General features: G+C 35.0%; 1 protein-coding gene across 1 annotated transcript in view; it reads right to left on the bottom strand.

The window, feature by feature from the left end:
* Positions 1-24,161, bottom strand: part of CRPPA (CDP-L-ribitol pyrophosphorylase A) — a gene marked incomplete at both ends in the record, with an annotated part of 121,063 nt that overhangs the window by 32,927 nt on the left and 63,975 nt on the right. The window contains 3 exons of the mRNA XM_080610507.1: positions 17,344-17,472; positions 21,850-21,942; positions 22,670-22,759. Of these exons, the coding sequence (XP_080466633.1) occupies positions 17,344-17,472; positions 21,850-21,942; positions 22,670-22,759 (312 nt within the window). The remainder of the gene's footprint in view (positions 1-17,343; positions 17,473-21,849; positions 21,943-22,669; positions 22,760-24,161) is intronic.

Below are 24,161 nucleotides of genomic sequence, written 5' to 3'. Positions count from 1 at the left end.
ATACAAGTAACAATGTTCCTTTCTTAACTGGAGAACCATCATTATGCATAGCCAAGAGTTTTCCTGATCTTACTCAACAAAAGCATCCTATGTTAAAGTGAGAAAGCTTTGGGTCAGTTTTACATTCGTACTTACCTCTGAGCTATTCTGCCTGATGTTTCTGTCCTGAAGAATCTGGTCTTTTACATCCCTAATTAACCTGTCAAGTAGTATCTTAAGTGCAGCTACCCTGCTTCTAGAAAACACTTCTAACTTGCATCTCTTGCATATTTACAGCATGTGGATAACCACCCCCACCCCCAGTTTGAGAAACACTCATACAAGCATTCTGTATAATTTCTTACACATTTTCCAGTATCTACGTCAAATATGGAATATTGATCTCTGAAAAAAAAAAACCAAAACACTTTGATGTTTTCACCAGTGTTATTACTTTTTTAGGAAAAACTTACTGAAAATTTTTTGTATTCCATTACTTTGTGAAGAAAAAGCTTAGGTCTGCCCTGTTATAGCAATTTAGTCTGTGATGGCCTTTGATCTGAGGCAAGAGTGAACATCATTTTCAAAAAGCAACATGAAGAAAGAACTTGACTTATGAAATAAGATGTAACTGAACATTAGTGTGATTTGGGCAGACAACTGGAGGCGAAAAATGGTCGCTTTTCAATAATAATCCTGAATGCTTCTATGTTTTGTGTTTTGAAAAGATACTGCTCATATCCCACTTAACCAAGAATATGTAAGGCGGTAATTAGGCACTGAGCCAGTAAGCCTCCAAGCAGTTTCTCTTAATGCTGTAACATTAATTAGTACAAAATACATCCTTGCTGAATAGAAACAGAGAATGGCCTAATTCATACCAGAAAGAATTAGAAGAGGAAAAAATATCCAGAGCTAATTACATAACATTTTTTTTTTTTTGTCAAGCAGTGAAAATCTGAATAGAAGGGCAAACAAAACAAGCTCAGATGAGCTACATCAAGTCACCTATGCAAGATGAATAAAGGTACTAAAATCAACACAGAAGAAAAGCAGACAATAACATCTCTTAAAGGAATACTCTTGCATGTACAGTGGAAGTGGCTGTATGATCATTTTTTCTGTCTCTATTTTCTAACTTTCTATGTATGCAGAAGAAGCAACTTTAATAGCCACTGATTTTGTTCAGCACTGAATAGTCAAATCCATCTCTTTTAGAAACAGACCCATTTCAAGCTCTTACAGACAGTAACAAGGAGCTGTTGGCACAGGAAGTCATACCTCTACTTCCACTAGACATACAAGCCCTGTTCACAACAAAAGCATCACTACAGCTAACAGAACCACCAGCTTTCATGCCTTCAATATTGCTGTGTCTGACATGCAACTTGACTATGAAAAGCTCTATCAGAATAATAAGAAACTTTCCACAGCTACTTTCTTACACCACTGAATTTTATTACCACTCTTATTTTTGGGATGAACTATTTCAGTAAGGAGATTATATTGTTTATGAAAATTAATTTATCCAAGCGATAGGAATCCACGTTTTTCTAATTAATGCCTGCAAAAGTAGGGTGGTAAGGTATCTTATAGCAAAACTTTGACCAAAGGGAGAGATGGAATTAAGGAAAATGAGGATATCACCTGAGTTCACTGGGCCAACTGTTCAATAAGGTCTAGGAAATTAACCTTAAATTGTTCAATAAGCTTGAGGAAAAAATGCAGTTAACATTTGTTGGGTAATTCTAGATAGTGAAATGCAGTTTTCTCAATAATCAGGGAAAACAAAACAAAACAAACATCAAGTCACCTAAGCTGTCACTAGAATGTTAAAAAGCTGGCAGGCTGCAACTACAGACACTTAAACTGTTATCTTTTCCAGATTTTGCATCTTTTGCAAAATTTATGCAAGATTTGCAATACTGTAACATTTGCCTTCTCTTCCTGTGAGACACCAGTAAGAATTCCTAGTAAGTTAAACAGCAAAATCTTAAATTTCCTGGATGTAATAAATGCATGGTTAGCTGTTACTTGGTAACACAGGTAACTACTTAAAATTGGTTTTAGAGTAAACTTTAATAAGTGGAATTTTGACATACAAACAAACACGTTTAATGGAACTTCAGAAGCTCCCAAAGAGTGCAGTAAATCACCCCAAAACATTTTGAAGCTTTATAAACAAAGCAAACTCATCTCCTCTTCAAAATATTTAAAAACAGGAACTGCAGAAGACATGTTATATAATTCCATTAAAAAAAAAACCTCTCCATGCTACTTATTGTAGAGAAATCCTAGTTAAAATTATTCTCACAGAAAGAGTGTAGATGGCATAGAAGCAATACAGCCACTTCCAACATAAATTTCAAACAAGGATTTAGTGTGGCTTTATGTGAATGGGAAGATTTACTTTTGAGTTCCACTCTATCATGAAACACATCAGGGCAAACTACCTTTAGAACACCTGAGTCAGATATATAAGGCACTGACAAAACTTTCCTTTAAATCAGGCACATAAGAAGGATCAAGCAGATTGCTGTTCAGAAGTAGGTTTTCACCAGCAAATTCTAAATAATAATCTAGCAGTTAAGTCCTCTTGCAGAAAGTTTTGGGGATAAAAAACCCAAACCTTTCTAAAGCTGTGGAAGGTTTATTCTCGGTTCAAAACTAAGCTAAGCTGGTATCACTTACAGACTGTAACTGTCTGAGCATATCCATTAGTTTAAAAGCAATTACTCCCACTGAAACTTCAAATTCACTCACCAGAAACAGTTTCCAAACTGCACACCTATCACAGTATCAGAGTAATTATAACTGATCACCCACTCTGCGCACACAGAACATGGCATGGTTTGTATCAGGACAAACCTGCCCAGCCAGAGATGAAGCGTGGAATCCAAGAAGTGACCACAGCCTTACACAGGTCTCCCACGATGACCAACCTAAAACCGTGCTCTGTTTAGAGTTTCATTTACTTCACCCTCTCCTGTGGGATCAAACACATGTATAAAAATTTACTAGATTATGCATATAGCATTAAGAATCTTCCTTACCTACCTTTGTGTTCCTGAAAATGTGCATGTAATAAAGTATTGGCTGGTACACTAAGCTTCACCTAGGGATGTATTTGCAGCTCAGCTTAATAAAATCATAGAATCATAGAATAGTTAGGGTTGGAAAGGACCTTGAGATCATCTAGTTCCAACCCGCCTGCCATGGGCAGGGACACCTCACACTAAACCATGCCACCCAAGGCCTCATCCAACCTGGCCTTGAACACCGCCAACAGTTTTTTCAACAGGCAATTTGAAAACATACGTCAGAAAATTGTTTCCTATCGTAAAACACCTCTCCTCATAGACCCTCATTCCCTAATGGGATTTTAATAATATTACAAATGTAGATAATAAAGCTTAAAGAATATTTTTAGCATAAAACATTTGATCTATAGCAAACACAGTATGCTCCACTGACATAATTTTAAAATTCTCTGAATTCAAACTTTTCACTGGAAACTGTCTCCATTCAAATTTTCAGGTAACTAGACCCTTCATAGCAACCACTGTTGAACAGGTTCTCAAAATCAAAATCAGCAAGGTTTATCTGGAGTAGTATGCATTTATCTGAACTTCAATATTTCAGTCTCTTTGCAGAAAGGTAATTATTTTAGGCTGTAATCTTTCCAGCGTGTTAATTATTTGTCACAAAGTAAAATAACAGTAACGTTCTTGTTTAATGCAAGCATCTGGAGCATTTTATGGAGGTTTTTATGGATGTCAAACTTTGAAGCATCAATACCTTTGATTCAATTTTTCTTCTGCCCAAACACAAAGTACCAAGGGCAGAGTCCTTCTCAGCTACTGCCACTACTTGTAGAAACAGAATTCAGGATGCTTCATCTCTGCTCTGGGTAACTGTATCATGTTTCGCTCAGTTATCCCATACTTCACATAACAAGGACTTAAAACTCCAAAAGTTATGTCACTGTGTAACATATCCATCTAGTAGAGGAGGCGGGAAAATGTTCAAAATTAACTTTCTTATCTACAGAACAAGGAATAGGTGCACACTACGAGGAGCCAGGACAAGAAATTGATCTTCACTCTGATCCAGACAGGGTGGTCCTTGAAAGAAGTAGTTTACCTTTTACAGAAGGAACTAACTTCCTCTCTTCCTCCACCAGCAGAATCAGAAGGGGAAGGAAGGTTGCTTTCAGCTTCAGAGGAAAAGGCACATGCTGCCCCTTTTGACAACACCAACAGTATTAGTTCATAAGCTCCATGAGCTCGCAATGATAGTACTGCCATAATTCCACAAACTAATCTTTGTGCCTGCACACTGAAAGCACAGAGCACATTTTGAGGACACAAATCAAAAGCTTAACTATGGAACTGGTATCTGATCTGGTCAAAGGAAAGCTCTGAAAGCATTTTACCTTATTTTGGATAATGAAAGATCTCACAGAACAGGGAGCAGTTTCTAAAATTCCACAGCTCAGGGAGTGAGTGGTCTCAGGGAGTGAGTTTGCGTGTAGTCTTTGTTACAAAGCGTATTTAATTTTACTGCTGTCATTTAAGTAGAGATTATTAAGTAGAGATATTAAGTAGAGACAGAGGCATTATCTCTGTCTCTCAGATGTTTTGCTGAAAATGTTGCCTACAAAAATTCAACACCTGGTCTGACAGATCGAAGCACGGAACACTGGAATTAAATACACAAGTGAGAGATACTTGAGCACATTTCTACATGAGAATGAAAAAACTGAGTCAGGGAAAAAGCTGAAGGCAGAGGCTCTGCCAAAAATGAGCATTTGTGTTGCTGCCAGTACCACACAGGTTGACTCAAACTCCAATGTAAACAACCCAATTTTTAAAAAGATTCTGCTTGGTGGAAACTTCAGAGATCAAAACAGTTATAAATCAAGTGGATTTATTTAAGCACACTGTGAAATAATGTGCTCTGCCTCTCAATAGAAAGTATGAGTTTCTGAGCTAGTGGGAAATGACACTGTAAGGCTTGGAATCTAGTTACAATATTACTTAGGAGGATGAATAAAAATTGGCTTAGGAAAACAACAGCTCAAAGAATGTTTTAAAATCAAATATAATTAGCTCAGACTACAAATGCTGGAAATTCTAGAATGGTGACATTTTCCTGTCACCATTTTAATCCAAGCATACGATGGGAAAATAACTTTCTGAAGACACTTCACAACAAAATTCAGATGAAAATAACTGCCCAGTGGCAGTTTCCTATGATCTACATGTCTCTCTGAATTACAGTATTTTTTCATAAAATATAAAAATACCTCATCCTACCTCTGTTAATTCTAAATTCGTGCTTTTCCATGTCTTCAGAGACATTTCACAGCAGAGTTAAATTCAACTTCAAACACTACACATCTTACAGTATCAAAATATGAACATATCTGCATACCAAGATGTTCCAAAACATAGTTAGATGAAAGCCAGCAGAAATATTTTGAGACTTAACACTAGCAAGATAAAGTTGCCACAAGATTTGCTACTGTTATCTTTAAATGTTAAAAAGTAAATAGCTCTCAGCAACCAGAAGCAAGCAGCAGAATGTACTTAAGAGATTGTTCTGGCCTTACCTTAGTAAGGGTAACACATTTATTGGCTGCAAGCAAATTCGCTTGTCTCTTGCTTGGTGGTTGGTGTGATTAGATGCTGAAGACCTTGCAGCAAGGTCTGTGAACTGCTTAGTGTGAATATGGGTAAGCAATGCTGAAGGAGCAAAAGCATACTTTCACCTCTGAATGCAGGAATTGAACAGGTTATGTGAGGCAAACGGCTAGATGAGAAACAGAGGCAAGAGAGTACGCTAGACGCTCTTTATAGACATCAGGAGAGCTTGCATACGAACTTCGCCTCATCATTTCTCTATAAAGACAAGAGATATACAGGAAATTAAAACAATACTCACATAGTAAAAAGAAACACACACTGAAGCTGAAAGGTGGTCAGCATGCAACAAAATATTTTGCGCTAGTAATCTCAGAAGGGGAGATTCAGCTATGCCATGAGGTTGCGCATGAAGAAAGAAAAAGGCCTGTCTGGACAAGACAAAATTCACAAACTTCTGCTGAACAACAAATCCAGGGTTACAGGCCTCAATAGGAGCAGAAAGATCCACAGAAGTACAGGACAATAAAGACACAGCATAAAAAGGAAGAAGATAATAGAGGAGAAACAGAACTAAAGGACTGGTTTCCTGTTCCAGTAAACAGAAAAGAAACAGGTCAAAATACACGAAATCTTGCAACAAGAATCAGGTAGTGCAGCTACAAGAACAGTTAAGATCCTGTTTCTGAAAGATCCACGATCAAAAGCCAAAAAAAAAAAAGAGGGCATCATCACAGACTGAGACAAAAAACAGAACAAATCACAGATGAAGGGGTGGGGATGAGGTACTAGGAAAATCGAACTAACACACAAAGAAATTATGTTTTGTATTATATTTTGTATGTAGCATACAGAATGGATCAAAGCTAAGGAAGAGCCTGGATTATACACACTAAATACAAAATGACAAAGGGACAGAAATGAAAACTACATAATGAAAAATTGAGGAAACTTGTTAAAAAGAAGAAAATCCTCGCAGGAAATATCGAAGCTTTCCAGGATGACCACATTGAAAGCGTAAAGCCAATGGATGCTGTCAGAGAGTCTGTAGGGCAAATGGATGATCAGCGTGTACAGTGAATGCAGGGAAACTAAATGAATTCTTTTAATTAGTGTGGGGAAATTCATATGCCAGATCCCTCTTTGTTAACAGGCAAATAACCTGTAAAATTGCAGCTACTATAGAAGCGGTATGGAAGAAATTAAAGAAAGGAATTTAACAAATCCTCAGGACTATATGGCATTCACCCAGCAGTTCTGAAGCTCAGTTCCTAAGAGTGGTGCATAAACTCTAGTTTAAAAATTGCCTTAGTAGGCATGGATAGACTGGATAGTAGTAATTGCCAATTTAAAACAAGAAAAATCTGGCAAGATACAAAGACTAGAGAAGAAAATGCCATACACCTTTATCAGGCAATTTAATAAAAAATTAAATAGTGGATAGTAATAGCAGACAGGAAGTTAAAGATGATGGTAGTGTCAACAGCTATTCCTTTTTTGCAGTTTTACCTTGCAATCTTACTGGATTTCTTTGAAGGAATGCGTGACGGTTGACTGAAAGTTTTAGAAAGCCCAATAAATTCAACAAAATTCTTTGCCAAAGGTTTTTAAGAAAAATAAGGTGCCATGATATAAGCCAGAAGTCCTGACATAGATAAATACTTGCTCAAAAGACAGAATGGAGAGCGTAGAAGTAAAGGGTCAGTTCTCAAGAGTAGGACCTGCATAATTCAGGTGGGATCTGCTATAGGATCTGTGTTGTTCAACACATTCATAAATGAACCGGAAAAATGAGCAAGCAGTAATATGACTTTGCTTAGGGCTGACTGAAATACAAAAAGATCATTATAAACTGAAGTAACTAGGCAATAACATGGAAAATTAAATTTAATATAAATGAATGTAAAATAATGCATGTGTATTTCACATTTTAAATGATGGGATCTCAGCAGACCATTATTGCTCAGAAGCAAGACCCTGTGATTAGGACATTAATTTGTGAAGAACCATCCCTTTCTGTTTTCTAGTCTATGTAGTTTTTCGTTAGGGGATGCAGCTGATGATGAAAGTCTACATGGACCTCAGAGGTCTAGACAAGAGCATATAACAGAAATCTATTAGGGCTAATATTTCCATAGCAAACAGCTCTGGCTCAGGAAACAAGTTAACAATAATTGAGTATAGGGAGAGAACGTGTCATATATGCTTGCCCTGATCTGATTCTCTCCTTGGCATTTCCTTACAGATACTCTTGGACACAAGATAATGGCCTAGAAAAACTTCTGATCTCATCTGTTATGGCCATCTTTGATGGTAATACATTGTAGCATAATAAAGCCCACCCCAAAAAAGAAACCCCAACTTGGGATGTATCAAGGCAGACACTTCCAGGTAAGGTAGGTAGACGATATAGTTGTATAAATCTCAAAAGTGTTCAAGTGCACAAAGGAGCTAGGATAGACAGAGTATTATACAAAGGGAGGATGGAAGAGCTTGAATTCTTTGTTTTATAAAGATAATTCTAAGAAGGATATGAGTGCCATGTGAAAGCAGAAAGAGATGAAACACAACCAGTCTTCCAGTAAGGATGAGTGATACAGAAAAACATAACTCATTTTAGAAGAGCACGTAACTGGTTAATGAACAAAATGCAAGACTAGGAAGCAGAGGAATCAAATCAATGTCAGACACTCTCTTCCAGTTCTGTCTTGTTAATGTTATAGCTTTAGCAATTTTTAACTGCAGTTTTGAATGTAACAAAGGTTATATGACTGTTGTTAGCTGTATTAAAAAAAGCATTCTTAAATAGTTGCAGAAATAATAAAGCGTGAATAGCAAAGGTAAGGTAAGGATCATCTTTCTTTCAATGAAAAATCTTGTTGCAGTCTAGTATAACAAAAGAAAGTAAATGGCGGCTGGATTAATTCACATTTCCTAAACCCCAGGATCAAAAAGAGAAGCAGTCTCATTTGAACACAATGAGAATACACAGTGAGAAATATCTAGAGCAGCAAAAGCAGGTTTATAATTTCTTAGTGTTTCAGTTATTATGAGAAAACACTTTAATTTTAATAAACTAAAAAGTTTCTGAGTTTTTGATATTTTCAATCCACAATGTCTGTTATGTTTTATTTTGATCTTCCCAAACAATCTTTAAAAGTTCACTGGGATCTGATAGCTGTGCTCTGACTGGGGAATAAATGGCATTTTTTGTTCTTAATATCATGGGGCTTTTGTCATGAAGTGCAATATCACATTTTTGTATACTCCAGCACCACATATGTTGCATAATGGATGACTTTCATATGAACAACCTGATATAAGCAACAAATAATATTTGAGGTTTAGTATCTCAAATGCATACAGAAACCTCAAGTACTGCTTCCAACCCTTGTAAAGAAATCCCTCAAAGTCAGCCTGGGGCTGGATTACTTCACTTCTGTTTGTAAACAGCAGGAGAGGGTGAAAATGGAAATTAATACTCCAAATACAGATTTGATGGCCACTGCCTCTGCTGCACAAATTTTAGGAGCTACCATACCTTGAGGACTGCAGCACGCACAAGCCATAGAATAGTTTCAGTTACTAACAATAGGGATATCTCCCTGTGTTTTACTCGCTGAAGAACTCTGTAGGTTTTCCTGGTGAGCCAGTGATGAAAATGTGCTAAAAATGCATAACTGGTGCATTGGATGCAAGTAAATTAATGGAGCAGAAACTACCGAGCTTTGCCAGTAGAAACCCTGAACAGTTTGTTACATAGCTTTGATGTATGATTAATACAAAACCTATATGGCAGTAGAAAACACATCTTTCAGAGAATATGACCCAACATTAAAATACTAATCGACATTACCAGCCAAACTAGCACTGGGTCTATAAACTCCTGTTTCAGAGATGTTTAATACTTCAGCTATGAAACTAAACTTTGCACTGAAACTGGAAAAAGTTATCTGAAAGATTTCAGTTATATTTTTTCACTAAAAAAGTGCATCCAAAATCCAAAAGATAATTAGGAAACTAACAACAGAACAGAAAGCTGGTAGCATTTTCAAATGCCTCTTAAGCGCACACAACAATTCTAGTAAGCTTCTTTCTTATTGTTGTTTTACGTATTCAACAGCTAAACTGGAAAAACCCCAGATGTACTCTGTACTATATCTGAGTATTTTGATTACCTGATAAATGACGCTTCTGGGGGACAGCATGTAAGCAAGGTGAGAAAACTAATTTTTGATGCCCAGTAAAAGAGTTAAACAGTAAAAGAGTGCAAGCACTGCTTTAAGTCAAGAATTGCAGCACTAACAACTGTAAAGTGCATAACAACTGTAAAGTCCATAAACAGATACAATGGACTTCACAGGTTTCTGTCAGGCAAGCTAGCAATGGAAAAAAAGAAGTTAAAAGCAGTTTGTTTGCAAACAAAATCTTGTGTCAAAATCCTTTCATCCTAAATGTTTGTTTCCACTAAGAGACAGCAGGTCAGCATCAAAGCTTTCATAAGACGGAAAAAAAAAAAGTCCAAATAACTGATACTAACAGATTTGGAGATGAAACTCTGATTTGATGCTCATCGTATTTGTTTTTGCAAATGGTTCCAATTCAGTGTTTCTTATCACACTGAAGTATCTAGCATACTTAATACACACAAACTTTTGATTTTGCTGTATTGTATATTACATATTTTCCTTTCCTCTAGAGCTCAGCATTTCACCTTTAATCCACTTGTTCCCCAAAATTCCACTCCATACTATTAAGTTATTTTATAGTAATATATTTTATACAATTAAAATATCCACAAAGCAAACAACTGGCAACTTTCATTGACTAACATCTCCAGAATGGCTGAACTGGGCTATAAAAGCAAGGAAGTTTAAAGACCATTTTATGAAGACATGACTTTTAAGATAAGTCTACATGCCTTAATCATTTTGGCTGACAAGGTGGTGGGAGAACTCTGATTTCTCCAATTATAAGTTCAATAGCTGAAATAAGTTTTAAAAGGTCATGTATAAAAGGCATAAAACATTAATTTCATCATTTTCTGTGCAGCTTGTTAAACTCCTAGAAGCTGTAATAGCAGAGACAAATTAAGCAACTTTCTGACCTTTCTCTGATACAAACCTTTACAGTTATTTAATGAAAATCCCAAAGGTTACCAATTATTTTTCTAAAAAGCTCATCTCCCTCTGACTGGGAATTTGGTACTGCATTGCAAAGTTACTTTGTGGAAACATTTCATTTGAGTACCTTTCGTACAACTGCACAGTTGCAATAAACCCACTAATTTATTTCTTGTTTTGGCTTGGGGAGGAAGAGAACTTGACCGGAAACAAGGTAAAGCAAGTGAGAGAGAACAACAGAGGTCAAAAGCGAGAGAAAATAAGCAAGTAATAGCACATATGTATGCATTCAAGACACACTAAACCCCTGAAAAAAATAAGAACAATCATGTGTTGGCCAGTATAATCCAGTATCAGGCCTCAGTGTATCTACTAAAATCAGAGGCAGTACAGGCATACAGCTATGCAATGGTACACACTAAAGCATTTCAAGCAAAAGTGAGATTTCCAAGTTTTGTGTTAAATAATTTAACACTCAAATATTTATCACCTTTCCTGACTCAAAGCCTAAAGTTTAACCAACATTTTGGAATTAATGTATTTTTTTAATTGACTAATGTTTCAGAGATGTGACCTTTTGTAACTTCTTGACATGTTTTGAATGGTACAAAATAGATGCAGAAGGCTAGTTTGATCAAACAGGTTTCAGTTCAAAATAAAAAGCTACCTAGCCAGTTTATTATTTCTCTACATATTACATAGCAGAAAAAAAATGTTCACATATAGAAGTGTTTCTTTGGAACTACTCAGCTTTCTGTCTTTCAAATGTTATATTTAGAACTGATTTTCTGTAGTTGAGCAATATAAATATTTCACTGACAGAAATCTTAAGAGAACCCCCCAACAATTTGGATACTAACATGTAAAAATTACAGAAATATGTTGTGCTAACAGGCAGTTGTTCTCAACAGTATCACTAAATCTATATTTAAAAACTGTGCTATTTTCAGAAGTTCCTATAAATGTGATTTCATGTCAGCAAGTCTGACAGACAAAAAAATTCCAATGATCAAATGAACCAGATGAACCAATGTTTGTGATCATACACTTCTTGAATAAAGCCTGTTAAAATTTCCACACATTCACACAGTAAAATGTATGAATAAGCCACAAGCTGTTGGACATTTCTAAACAAAATGAAAGACAAAACTATCAAGGAGGGTCACAAAATTATCTCCAATTGTTCGTGTGTGTGAAAATACCATACTGACGTAACATATTGATTCTTCTCTGTGAATGCACAATCTTTTTCATCAAAGCAAATGAATCTGCTTCAAATAATATTCACCCAACTGCAAAATTCAAATTGAAGATAAATATTGCTGAAATTACTGAAGATCTAAAAATTGATATATGCAAAATAACAACACCTACAAACTTTTAATTCCATGAATTATGCTGCCATCTTTTGGGGGGCATTAAAAGGCAATATGGCCCATTCAAAATCTTGTCCTTTATGAGAGATCTTACTATTTTTGTGTCAGCCATTTCCAAGGGAATGGGATAGTTTTATGTTTGAATTCTTGAGTATCAAGTTAATAGAACCTGCAGTTCTGTATCTTTTATTCACTGAAAATTGCATAAAGAGTTACTTGTAGTTTTATCTTAGAAGTCAGTGTCTATAAACCTTTTTCATAAACCTTTTTATTTAGAAATCAGTGTCTATAAACCTTTTTCAAACTGCCTATAAACTGACTTTCAGTCAGTTCTAACTATTGCAAAATATGCATGACTGATTACAGATGGTAGCAGCAAGTAAGGATTAAACAGTGTCCAGTTTTCATAAATATCAGTCTCTGGTTTTATTGAATGACCAGTAGTCCCCTGTTATTAATAAAACTTATTTCTTTGAGGTTACTCATGTCAAAAGTTTCAAACTGGATGTGGCTTCCCTCTCTGTTACACACTGTGCAAGCAACATCACTGGCTCATCACTCATTTCCCCAATTTTCCTTGATGAAAGAGTGAATAGTCTGCAGGATCATGATACTCAAAACTTCAGTTTCTGGCTCTTGAAAATACTAGACAGTAATTATTTGGCATTAAGGACTTCTATGAATAGATGTAGGCTTCCAGATCCATTACAGCCTACTATGTTATTGCAGCTGAAATTAAAAAAGTGTCATCTTGAGGAGAGAGAGGTCTCCAGGCGGCATCCCACTCATTCTAATCATAGTCATTTGACCAATTCTATGTTGATTATTAGATTAACTGAGAAGCATGGAGGGGTCATGGAGAGTATGACTCATTTATTTTCAACAATTACAAAACTTTTAGTTTGTGATTTTCCTCATTTGCCCTTCAAGCTCCTTATCTCTACTACTGGTTGCCAAAATACTTTCTACTTTGCCACTTGGATGATCTCATTCGGGGCTGTGATCCCTGTTTTGAGAACCACTGCCTTAATGTCTGCACTTAATACTATTTTTAAGGGATCTTTGATGTAAAAGAAAGCTGTAAACGTTTACCTTTTTGGTCTACCAAGTCAGACAGAAAATACATTTAGCACTCTTGTTTCTTGAGCCATCAAGCATACTGTAGATGGGCCTATTGTATTCATAAAGTCTTAAAGAGCACAATAAATGTCCAGTATGTTTGCATTAGAAATCACCCACACTTGGTTTCCTCCTAGTTTTAAGCAGCTTCATAATTATTCTATCACATCATTTGTCTCTTTTTAGAGTATGGACTGTGATTTTTCTGGCTGTCAGTGAATAGTTCCTTTATCTAAATCAAATAGCAATTTCACAGGCAAAAGTATTTGGGGCCACCTTACCCCAACCAAGCCTTAGCACATACTTGCTGTTCTGACCCTACATTCTGTCAGTGCCTTTCTGAAGTAGGATTATTTAAAATTAATATAGTTCTATAACCAAGATATATTAGTATTACTTAATATTTTAAGCTTTCTGTGACTTCCTATGTCCACACATGCATGCTTTATTTTGAATGAGAATTGCTCCTTTTTATTCTCTGTGAAATCTAACAAATTTATTACTGAAATTTCTAGACCAAGATTTTCTTATTGCAACCTTTACAAGATTCTGAATATGAAGAAATGGTGCTTGTATTTTCTTTCTAAGTGTATTGACTATTTTTTGTAATTCAGTCATAAGACATTATTTTAAAAGGGAGAATAGCATTAAACAGAGAAAATAGCATTTTTTAGAATGCATTTGTGTCATATTCAAGTATAAACTCATAAAACTACCTAGCATATGTTTAAAGGCAGCAATGCATGTGTGTTTGTGAGGCCAAGGCCCATGCTCAGTATTATTCTATTGCTCAGAACATAGATAACTACCACATGCAGCTGAAGTTCCCTCCCAAATCTTGTATTTTGAATTACATGAACCAATGCTTTTAAGATTAATATATTTCCAGCCCTGCATGGATACAATGTCTTGACATCACCTTTTGTATTCATTGGTTTCTTTGCAATTCTTAACACCCCTTTTAAGTAAAACTTTCTTTATTTAAGAATAACTTTCCCTTTTTTTCTCCCTATTTTTAGTTCACTTTGCTTATCACTTGTTTCCTTCAACTCATCTGAAACCCCCTGAAAAGCTAACTCTACAAGATCAGACTCTGGAATTTACCAAATACTCTTTCCTCTCTGTGTTTTGAACACATAAACCATTTCTAACATTGTAGAAATGTAGGAACTGTTTTAAAAAAGAACTGTCTTTAAAAGTATTTTCATAAGTGATATTTAAAACAACAATACTTTCAGGATGCAAACCAGAGCTATTTTGAAGCGGATCCAACCTTTCAATCAATATCAGTAATTTGTATTCCATGCATGATGTTTATAAGTGAAATAATTATTTGTGCACAAGCCGTGAACAGGCACACATTTTGAGCAAATGGGAGGTACAAAGCAGGTCATTTATAAAACACATTAACACCTTTTCCTTTCATTTTCCTGATTAGCTTCTTGGAGTATCAAATATTCATAGAAATACTTGATACCTTTTTCTATATACCAAATAAACACTGCATTTAAGAAATTAAAATGAAGACATACTTTTTCTTCGGGCTTCACATTTCCTCCAATACTGTCAAAAATGTACTCCTAGGTTCCAAAAATATTTCACTTCACTTCCAAAGCATAAAAACCAATTATGTATCTCCAACAATATTTATTTCAACAAATTCACTTTTCTAATGCAGAATCTTAAAAGAGTGCCTCCATATTCTTTTATAGCAACATATCATCATACTCACTTCATCATCTAACCCTTCTAAATGTAAAATAACTTCACCTCAGTATTACCACGATCAGTTGCCTCAATGAATTCCTCATTCCTTACATTTCATCCCTGTTTGTATATATCAACTGTACATGTCTGGTAGTGATGATACAAACCTGTCAGCTAGTGGGAAGCTCCGTAAGGTAATCTGTCATCACTCTTCCTGAAATAAACTATAGCTTTCAGGGACCTCTGGAAAATGGATACTGACAGAAGTTATTGTGACAATGGGAGGAGTATCCTGCATTACACAGCAGGTGTTTTCTGTGTTTCCACTTCCTATGGACCCCCCATCATGTCTGTATTCACCTTTCTATTCTCAAGCATGTAATTCACCTATGGATTCACCTGCTGGCTAATAGGTTGCCCTAAAAGAAAAATACCTAGGTGACCAAAATCATGCTTTGGAATTTAAAAGAAAAAAACAAAACCAAAACAAACAAAAAACCCCACACAAAACCAAAAAACCCAAACAAACCAAAACAACAACAAAGAAAAAAAAAAAAAAAAGAAAAGAAAAAAAACTCACAAAAAATAAACAACCAAAACTTTTGGAAGATGCCTTTTCTTAATAAATTGCTTTTGTTCATAGTGCCCCCCCTCCTTTTCTCCAGACAAGCAATAAAATTTGGGTTTTATAATTTCTAGATTCATATGTCAAGTCTTTCCATAGGTCTTTCCATAGGTCTAGAAACAATTATGTTCTTTGCAGATCTACAGCCAAAAGAAAACTTGATACATATATCACATATATATACATGATCTGCATAACCTAGTTGTTAATCATCTATCAAAACACTGATAAGCATGAACTCAGGACTATATTCCCATCTTTGTAAGCAGGACATGTTCTAAAGCTACTTTAAAACAAGATAGCTAGTAATTTACTTACTTTGTGAAGTGTTTGACTCTATATAGTACTTCTTCCATGCTAACAAAAGATAACTCTGCCTGCAGTGATGTTACATAATCATTCTAGCATTTTATTTTCAAAAAATAGAAGCAGCATTCTGCTACAATTCTTTTGCCTCCAAGGATCAAGAATTTCATTCAGATCCCATACTGTTGTTACACATGCCTGTCATTGATAAGATATTTGGTTGCCATAGTCACAAAAATCCACTGAAGATTATAAAAGTTTTTCCTGATTTTCCAGTCAGCTTTACTAACTGTTGTTTTCCACATGCGTATTTGATCCATTTGCATAAAACATCACATACTCACCCAATTAAGTTTAAAAAGAAAAAACTATAGTTATACTAAAGCAATCTTTGCAACATTACCATGATAATGTGCCTCTTAGAACTACGTTTCAATAATAATTCAAATTATTTTTACCAAGGAAACCAGAATTCACTCTGGAAAAAAATGGAGTTTGATAGTACCAGAAAGAAGACTGAAAACAATTGTATGCCCTTGTATGTCATACAAACAAGAGACAAACTAATGTCACACAATAGCATTATCTGTATTCTGCTGGCATCATAAGTCTGCAAAAACATAAACAGATAGGTATTGACAGTCATTGATCTTAATAAAGCCACAGAATTTGGAGGGAAAAATCAAGTCTTTGGTATACCAGAAGAAGGTATGTAACTATAACCATTTTATATCATTTAGATATAAACCCAAATGCCTAAAAAAAAACCCTGAAAAAAAGCCAGTCCAGATTACATTGATTCCTCTTTATTAAAATTTACATTGAATATCAAACTTCTCCCTTCCTGTTGACTAAGTTAAGAAGGTGCAAAGACTGTACCTGCACTGGAGGAAAAGGCAGCCCCCTTTTCATTTTGGCAGAACATGATTCCCAGGCAAAATGGTTTAACTAAATATAAATAAGTGTCAGTACAAAGGATGCTGGAGTGCTAACCATTTTTCCCTCCAGCTGAGGCAATCTGATGCTATTGCAGAGATGGACACTGTTTCAACACCTATATGCCATGCCCTTTCTGCCACCTGAATATCAAACACTGCTTTGATGAGGAATGTAAAATTCTGCAGAACCACTGATCAAATGTACTTTTACTTTTTTTTAATTTTTTACTTTTTAATGCTGCAAAAAGCAAGTTTCAAATCAGAAAAGCAAACAGAAAAAGGGACAGAACATTTTTGTGTGCTTCAAAAAATGTTTACCATTTATACCTCTCTATCAAAATGCTTACGTTTTTGCCTATAACTACAGGCTCTTCTGAATTTTGAACAAGAACAGGCAAGAATCTTCAAAAAAAAAATCTTTTTTCATGTCTTATTTATTTCCCTTTGATTTTATTTTAAATGAAGACTCTATCATTAATCATATAAATCAGAAAATACTATTTTCATGTAGAAAAAATTACATACCTTATATTGAATAAGGATTCCATAAAGCAAAATATTTTTCTTTTTCAGTTCCCTTGCAAATTTCTTGATCCTAGTTAGTTCTTCCATACCAATACTGCAAGAAGTATTTTCTGAAACATCCAAGTGCACCTTAAGAGGAAGAAATAAAGAATTTAAAAAAATAATTAAAAAAAAAAATCTGCTTTTTCCATAGTGCACTATTTTAGACAGCCAGTTTTTAGTATCTCATTTTTATGGGTTAAGCACACATAAAAACACAGGCTAACAAAGGTTTGCCTTACTTAGCTTCTATTAAGATTGAATTCCATTACTTACATATTTAGTGACATGAAAATTATTTCTTTTCAAAGCAGTGAACCAATAAGCCAGAACATCAGAACAGAATGTTCTAACTGCATATTAAAAATATTTAATTAAATCAAAAAACAAACATTCTTTTTTAAGCTCTAATCTAACTTTCAAGGTTTCTCTCCCTCCTTTTTTTTTCCTTTATTAGCATGACACTGGAGAAATAGAGGTGTTTTTCTTAAGCATCTTCAAGGTTTCAAAATGGAACTGCATTCTTTAAAGATTTATTTTGAATTTACCACCTTTTCAGTATAGCATATTAGTTGCCTAAATTGGATTAATTTCAAGGTATCACTGCAAGTTTAAAAGCAGAAACTATTCAGAAGAATAGTTTTGCTTCCTGTTGACTAAGTTAAGAAGCTGCAAAGACTGTATCTGCACTGGAGGTTCCTGAGCTCTTGGGCAGGGGAAGGCAGGTCTTGTATTCAGCAGGGATGCTGCACAAACACAGTGGGTTTTACAGAATCTGAACTGGTATCTCCAGGAAGGTATCAACTAGCTCAACCCTTTCCCAAGGCTTATGTGTTCCTCAGTTTAAACAATTTAATTGATGAAGTTTCTATTAACTGTAGAAATCAAAATTATGCAGGATGATTTGGACAGATGAAGCTTCAGCATCTATTAACAGCTGAAATACCTTTCCCCTTAAAAGAAAGAGAAAATATTTTTCTGGATGAACAATTCCACCGATATCTGTAAGTACTACAGAGAGGTAGGACTACAGAGTTAGCTCCAGAGAGCTGTGCTTGAGAAAGGTATTTCAAGTTCTTTCTGTACATTATATTCAATTTATCCTGACAGATAATAGATTTTTATTCATTTTCCCTGGCAACACTTTTTAAAAAGATGTTTACTGTCTAAGTGCACATTCATCAGGAGCAAAGCTATTGTGTTCTACTATGCAGGCAGAGCTTAATTTCACACACTCATTATTTTTTCTTTTACCCAAATCAATGCTAAGTAATGCTCATTTACAGCTAATTACAAGAAATTTTAACACCTATTATTCTGAGAGAACACGACCTAACACCTATTTCCCATTAATCTGTTCCACAGCTTTAAAAAGAGATTTTACTCAAACTTAATTTTGTAGTGAAAAGCAAATAATGGCAGCTACAGAGCTGAAGTACCAGCATTCTTTTCTAAGCCTAAGTAATAAGAACTACAGAAGAAAATCTGCAACGTATTACTCAGAAAAGTAATGTCAGTTTAAGAATATGATTCTTCTTGTTAGAATTGAAGAGGATACTTGTTTGATGCTGACAAGTAATTGCATGAAGTTTACCTCTGTGCTTCCTATTTCTCTTGTAACATTAATCCTCCCTTTTCTGCTATGTCCAGATCCAGTAGTCCAACTGCCGCTTCGGCATACAGATGCCACAAAAAATTCCAGTCAGGCACCAGGAAAAAGGACAGACATTGAAATCTGTGGCAATTTATAGGTGGGAATACAGTCAGAAGTCATTACGTATAGTGTAAGCCCATTCTTTCATAGGGACAATTCTCCCCAGGCTGGTTAAACACAATAATAATACCTGTCATTTTTACAGCTGAAAAAGCTGCATATTTAATGGAAAAATAAAACTGATTCTCTTAAGTATCAGATTGCTACCAAAAAGTTACACATCATGAAATCAAAGAATAGACAAGAACTTTCCAATTATGCAGAAATCTACATTAGACTGTTCAGATCATGAGGTTAGAATGGAAGCAGTTAGCTGCTCTTCACATTTATCCTTTCAGTTCATCACTACCAGGAACAGTTTTACTTCTCAGAGTAAAAATTAATAATGTTTCCTGTACAACTAGTACTTAAAACCCGTGCATTTAAGTATCATCATGTTGCTTAAAATTCTGAGTTGCATTTGCCTGAGAAATATTAATATGCCTTTTTACATCAAAGAAAGTGTCTTAAGGGGCTTTTCATTACCAGAGTATTCAGGTTTTATATTAAATGAAGTATAGAGCAAAGAATAAAGCTGAGGAGAATCCCACTCATAAGCCCTAGTGAAGAGGACACCCAACACTGAATTTAATTAAAGACTGCAGAAGGAAGTTTCTATCCCCCAGCCATAACATCTGTAATGAGTTTTAGGCATCATAAGTTTAAAGGACTTAAATAGATCCCAGTGATTAATATGAGATGAGACAATGCTTTGTTTAGCTAGTTCTTTCGTCATTTAAAACATACTTTCCAATCCTCCTATTTTTCCCTTCTTATATTTCTAAAAGATAGTGTGGCAACTCCATAAAATTTGAAAGTGCAGCATAAAATGCCTTTTTATAGTTAGGGTACTTCATTATTTGAAGATACTTTTAACAAATATATGTGTATCTGTGTTTTAATTGTTAGCAAGTGCTTTGACCTAGTTATGAGATTTTCTCCCACTGTCTAGTTTCGGGAAATTTCAAGTAGTTGTCATGAACAACTGATGGATATGGAGTACAGTAAAGGGATTAAATGTATTATTTTATCCTGAGACCATTTTAAAAGGTGTCCACCTAAATAATTTGTGCATGCTGCAGGCTGTTCAAGCAAGTTCACTTTCACTGAAAATAGTGCTGGATTCTATAATGATTTTGAGATCTGGTATCTTAGGGGCAAAACCTGAGCTTCATGGTGAGTTTATGTAAAAATTACTTGAATTCATACCTATTTCTCAGGAAATATTAAGTCCAGAGTATTTGTAATTATTAAAAAAAATGTGTCCATGTGTCACACTAAAAAAGCACTTTAAGTCCAGAGTAGAGATGAGCTACGAATCGGGCACAAAATAAGCATTACCTAGCTGATTAGCAATTCCAACTTTATCTGCACACCCCCAAAATTTAACACAGAACTGTCTTTTTATATTCTTGATAAAGGACAAATGAAATCATTGTTGCTCCAGAAAAGAGCATTCTGCACATCCTTGTAAATAGGCAACAGAATTGGACAGGGGTCATTGCTCTGATTATCAAAGGGAGAAATAATTCATCTTTGAAAATTCAGTAAAATTAAAGCTCTACCCTGAGCTTCCTCAGAAATAGGGTCAAGAAAAAAAGATGGTCTAGAAATAAAGTACTAAATATCGATGCTCATAGAATCAGTAGCTCACTCCAACAGTATACAACAGGTAAGGATACAACTTTTTTCATTTGTAATTGATCTTCATACCTCATTTGTTAGCTCAGCAATGAAATTTCATCACCTACATTTCAGATTAAGCCTAAAATTGGCAAGTAAATGCTTACTTTTACTTCCGGATCACTAGACCATTCACTTCAGAAGCTCTTCACGCCCCATGTATTATATTTATTCCGGTTTCAATAGCTTCATATATGGGTATATATTTAAAATCACAACATATTGTGTTATTGCTGAGGGTAAAGGTAGTTCAGAGGCATACTCCTTGTGACATGTGGCATATCACATAATGACACTCATTCCACCCAATACTTCTGATCCCTACCTATTAAGCCAGAAAACGTGACATAACTAACTGATCTGCTTACGCTGCATGAAGACTTTCAAACTGAATCATCTTTTCTCCTTTTTAACAGTGTGAGTAAAACAAAAGTCATGTACACCTTCAGCTGTCATCCACATGAACTGTTAAATTATTCTGGCTGCAATATTAAAATAATGAGACTTTCAGCCAAAAATACAATTTAGCACTTTTGCTACATACCAGTATAGATTTTTCAGTCTTACAACATCTCAATAAGTAATGTATTAAAGTTATACTGCAAAGTAATTAAAAGTTATTTTTTAATACTTGGAGCAGAAAAGCAACAATAATTTTAAAACTTCGAATAAACCACATAGCACAGAAAAAAATAAAGCCACCTAATTCTGTTTCAACTTTATTTGCATCATTTGCAGCATTCCCAGCAGAGATGGAGCACGACAGCAAAGCAGGAGTTAGCAGTTCAAGATGACTAGCCACAATGAGTTTTTCACAAAAACACGTAACTAATAAATTGTCATTTGCTAGTGCTGGTTTATTTCCTGACAGCATGCAGCACATCTGCTGAAGTGCAAACTAGGCTCTTTACAATCCAAGTTACAGTTCAAATTTACAATTTTATCCAGAGCTAGCAGCAGTTTAAAGCTAATCTAACACTTAAAAATATTTCATTAGATGCTTTCTACAGTAACTTACAGGAGTTACCCACCGAAATAAGGACAACTGGATACAAGAGAGGAATATTTGATTTTTCCAACATATCCACTAGTTGCTGGGTTTCTTCAACTGCATACTTTTTATCCTAAATGAAAGTAAATGTTTAGAATCACTGAAACATCAAATGATGATTTAATAAAAACTGAATTCAAAGATCTGTTATATACCAAAAATAGATACATTACTTTTTGGTTTAGGGGTTTTTGTTTGGTCAGTTTTAATGTATTTGTAACACTTGTGTCTGGTAAAGTTACAGCTGTTAGGAAGAAAAAAAAAAAAAAATCAAGATTACTAATTCTACCCTCAATAAATATATATGTAACAAGCTTAAGAGTCCTCACTGGTCTCAGATACAGTTCACCTAAAACTTTCCTGTTCCCATACATGGACCCAAACACAGATTTGTACGGCATGCATGTGTCCAAAATGGGAAACACTAATTTAGCCCATGGCGACAATCCACAGTTGGATAACTACACATATGACATGCCTCTTCTTGAGATCATTCACTTCAATACAATATCTATGAAAGGAAATTTAAAACTAATTTCAGTTGCATTCCTCTTGTTCTAGAATTCAGGGCTGGTTTAACAACGTACTGACAGAAGTGCAGAAAAAGGAGAGAAAGGACAGATCAGTATCTCAAAGCTACTGGTCTATCTCAAATGTCTGATTTGGTGCGCATGAAAAGTATTGGAATGGATACACCAGGAGGACAGAAATAACAACCAACTATTCAAATAAGTAATTATTACTTACCATTAATAATAAGTTTATGTGGAAAATTAAAAGCATGCATCCTTAATACTTACATTTATACAAACAAAATTGTAGCACTGTCCTGAAAAGATATCTTGTAGATAGCCATCATTTTTGCTTAGAGTTATTGATACAGCTTCAACCTAATTAGAAAAAAAAAATATTACTATGTCACAAATTTCACTTCAGCCTCAAATATCTGCTAAAGCATCCACCATTAGGGCAGAGTTTGTTCATCCAAATGATTTAAAACTGGCAACTATTATTTCCACTATGAGAATTAAAATTGCTCAAATTTTTAGGTGACTCAGCAGTGAAGCATGGAGTCCAACACCCTGTGGAGTTTTCTGCAAGTTTTTACGGAAGGATACTGCTGATGGAGCCATTTCAGCAACAGCACAGGAAATATCAGACACAAGCACTCATGCATGGGTTAGGACTTGCAACTGTTCCCAGAGATGAACACACTGTTCATAGGATCAAATGATTAAATGATTCTAGACCTCTAGTTCTAAGAAAATCTCTATAATATTCAAATACATATCTTTTTTTTCTCCATGCAACTGAAAAAAAGAGAAGTTAAGAAGTACCTATGAAAAACCAAGCACACAAGTATTATCACAGAATCACAGAATGGTTAGGGTTGGAAAGGACCTATTCTGGGATTCTGCATAAAACAAGACTCATTTAGAATTTCTCCTGAAAATTATTGCCTCAATGAATACTTCAAAATACTTCTTAATCACAGGCATGCTTATTTTGCGACCTGTAACAACAGCTAAGAAATTAACTTATCCTGATTAAAATAAAAAGTAGGTTCTACTATGTTATCAGCTTCAGGATTGCCTCAAGTTAAACAGCAAATCAGGCAGTAGAGGTAGAAATTGTTTCCTAAGAGAAGATAACACTTTGAAGCCAGTAAGGAAAAACTTGAAAATTAGGGGAAAAAAAAAAAAAAAATCTTCATGTTGCTTCAATTAAACCAGAAAACCTCACAGTTCCACTATTAAAATGAGCTTTATTTCTGCCCAGAAGACATTATATATAGCAGCAAACAACAGAAGAACTACACTTCCATGTTTCCTCAAAATGTCACTTAACCCACAATCCAAAAGAAGTACCAAATACAACATTTAAAAAGGCTTTGCACTGTTATCTAAAGCTGTATTTGTTTATTTTATTAATACTTGGGGAGCTAACTTGTTTGCAAAAGAATGAGGTTTGAAACTCAAAGGTTGATATTTATGCACTAAAGACTTTAGAAACATTTTGGGGTGAAAACTGGATAACACAGCCCCAAATAGCTGACATCTAATAGCTTAAAGAGATTAAAAAAAAAAATAATAATCACAGAAGGCAAGAATTAATTATATCACTTAAAATACCACTCGAGGGTTCGCCTGGTTTGAACGTCTTCAGAAGTAAAATCAGAAATCCCCAGTACCTTTACAGTGTTGCACATACTCAAATGATTAGAAACATACTTCATGCCAGTCTTTTTAGAAGGTAAATGTATCATTACTCAGGACAGAAGGCCTACATTGT

Source organism: Psittacula echo (genome assembly GCF_963264785.1).
Source record: "Psittacula echo genome assembly, chromosome: 2".
Classification (NCBI taxonomy): Eukaryota; Metazoa; Chordata; class Aves; order Psittaciformes; family Psittacidae; genus Psittacula; species Psittacula echo.
The sequence above is the reverse complement of the archived record's forward strand: the minus strand, read 5'-3'. Positions and strand labels throughout refer to the sequence as shown.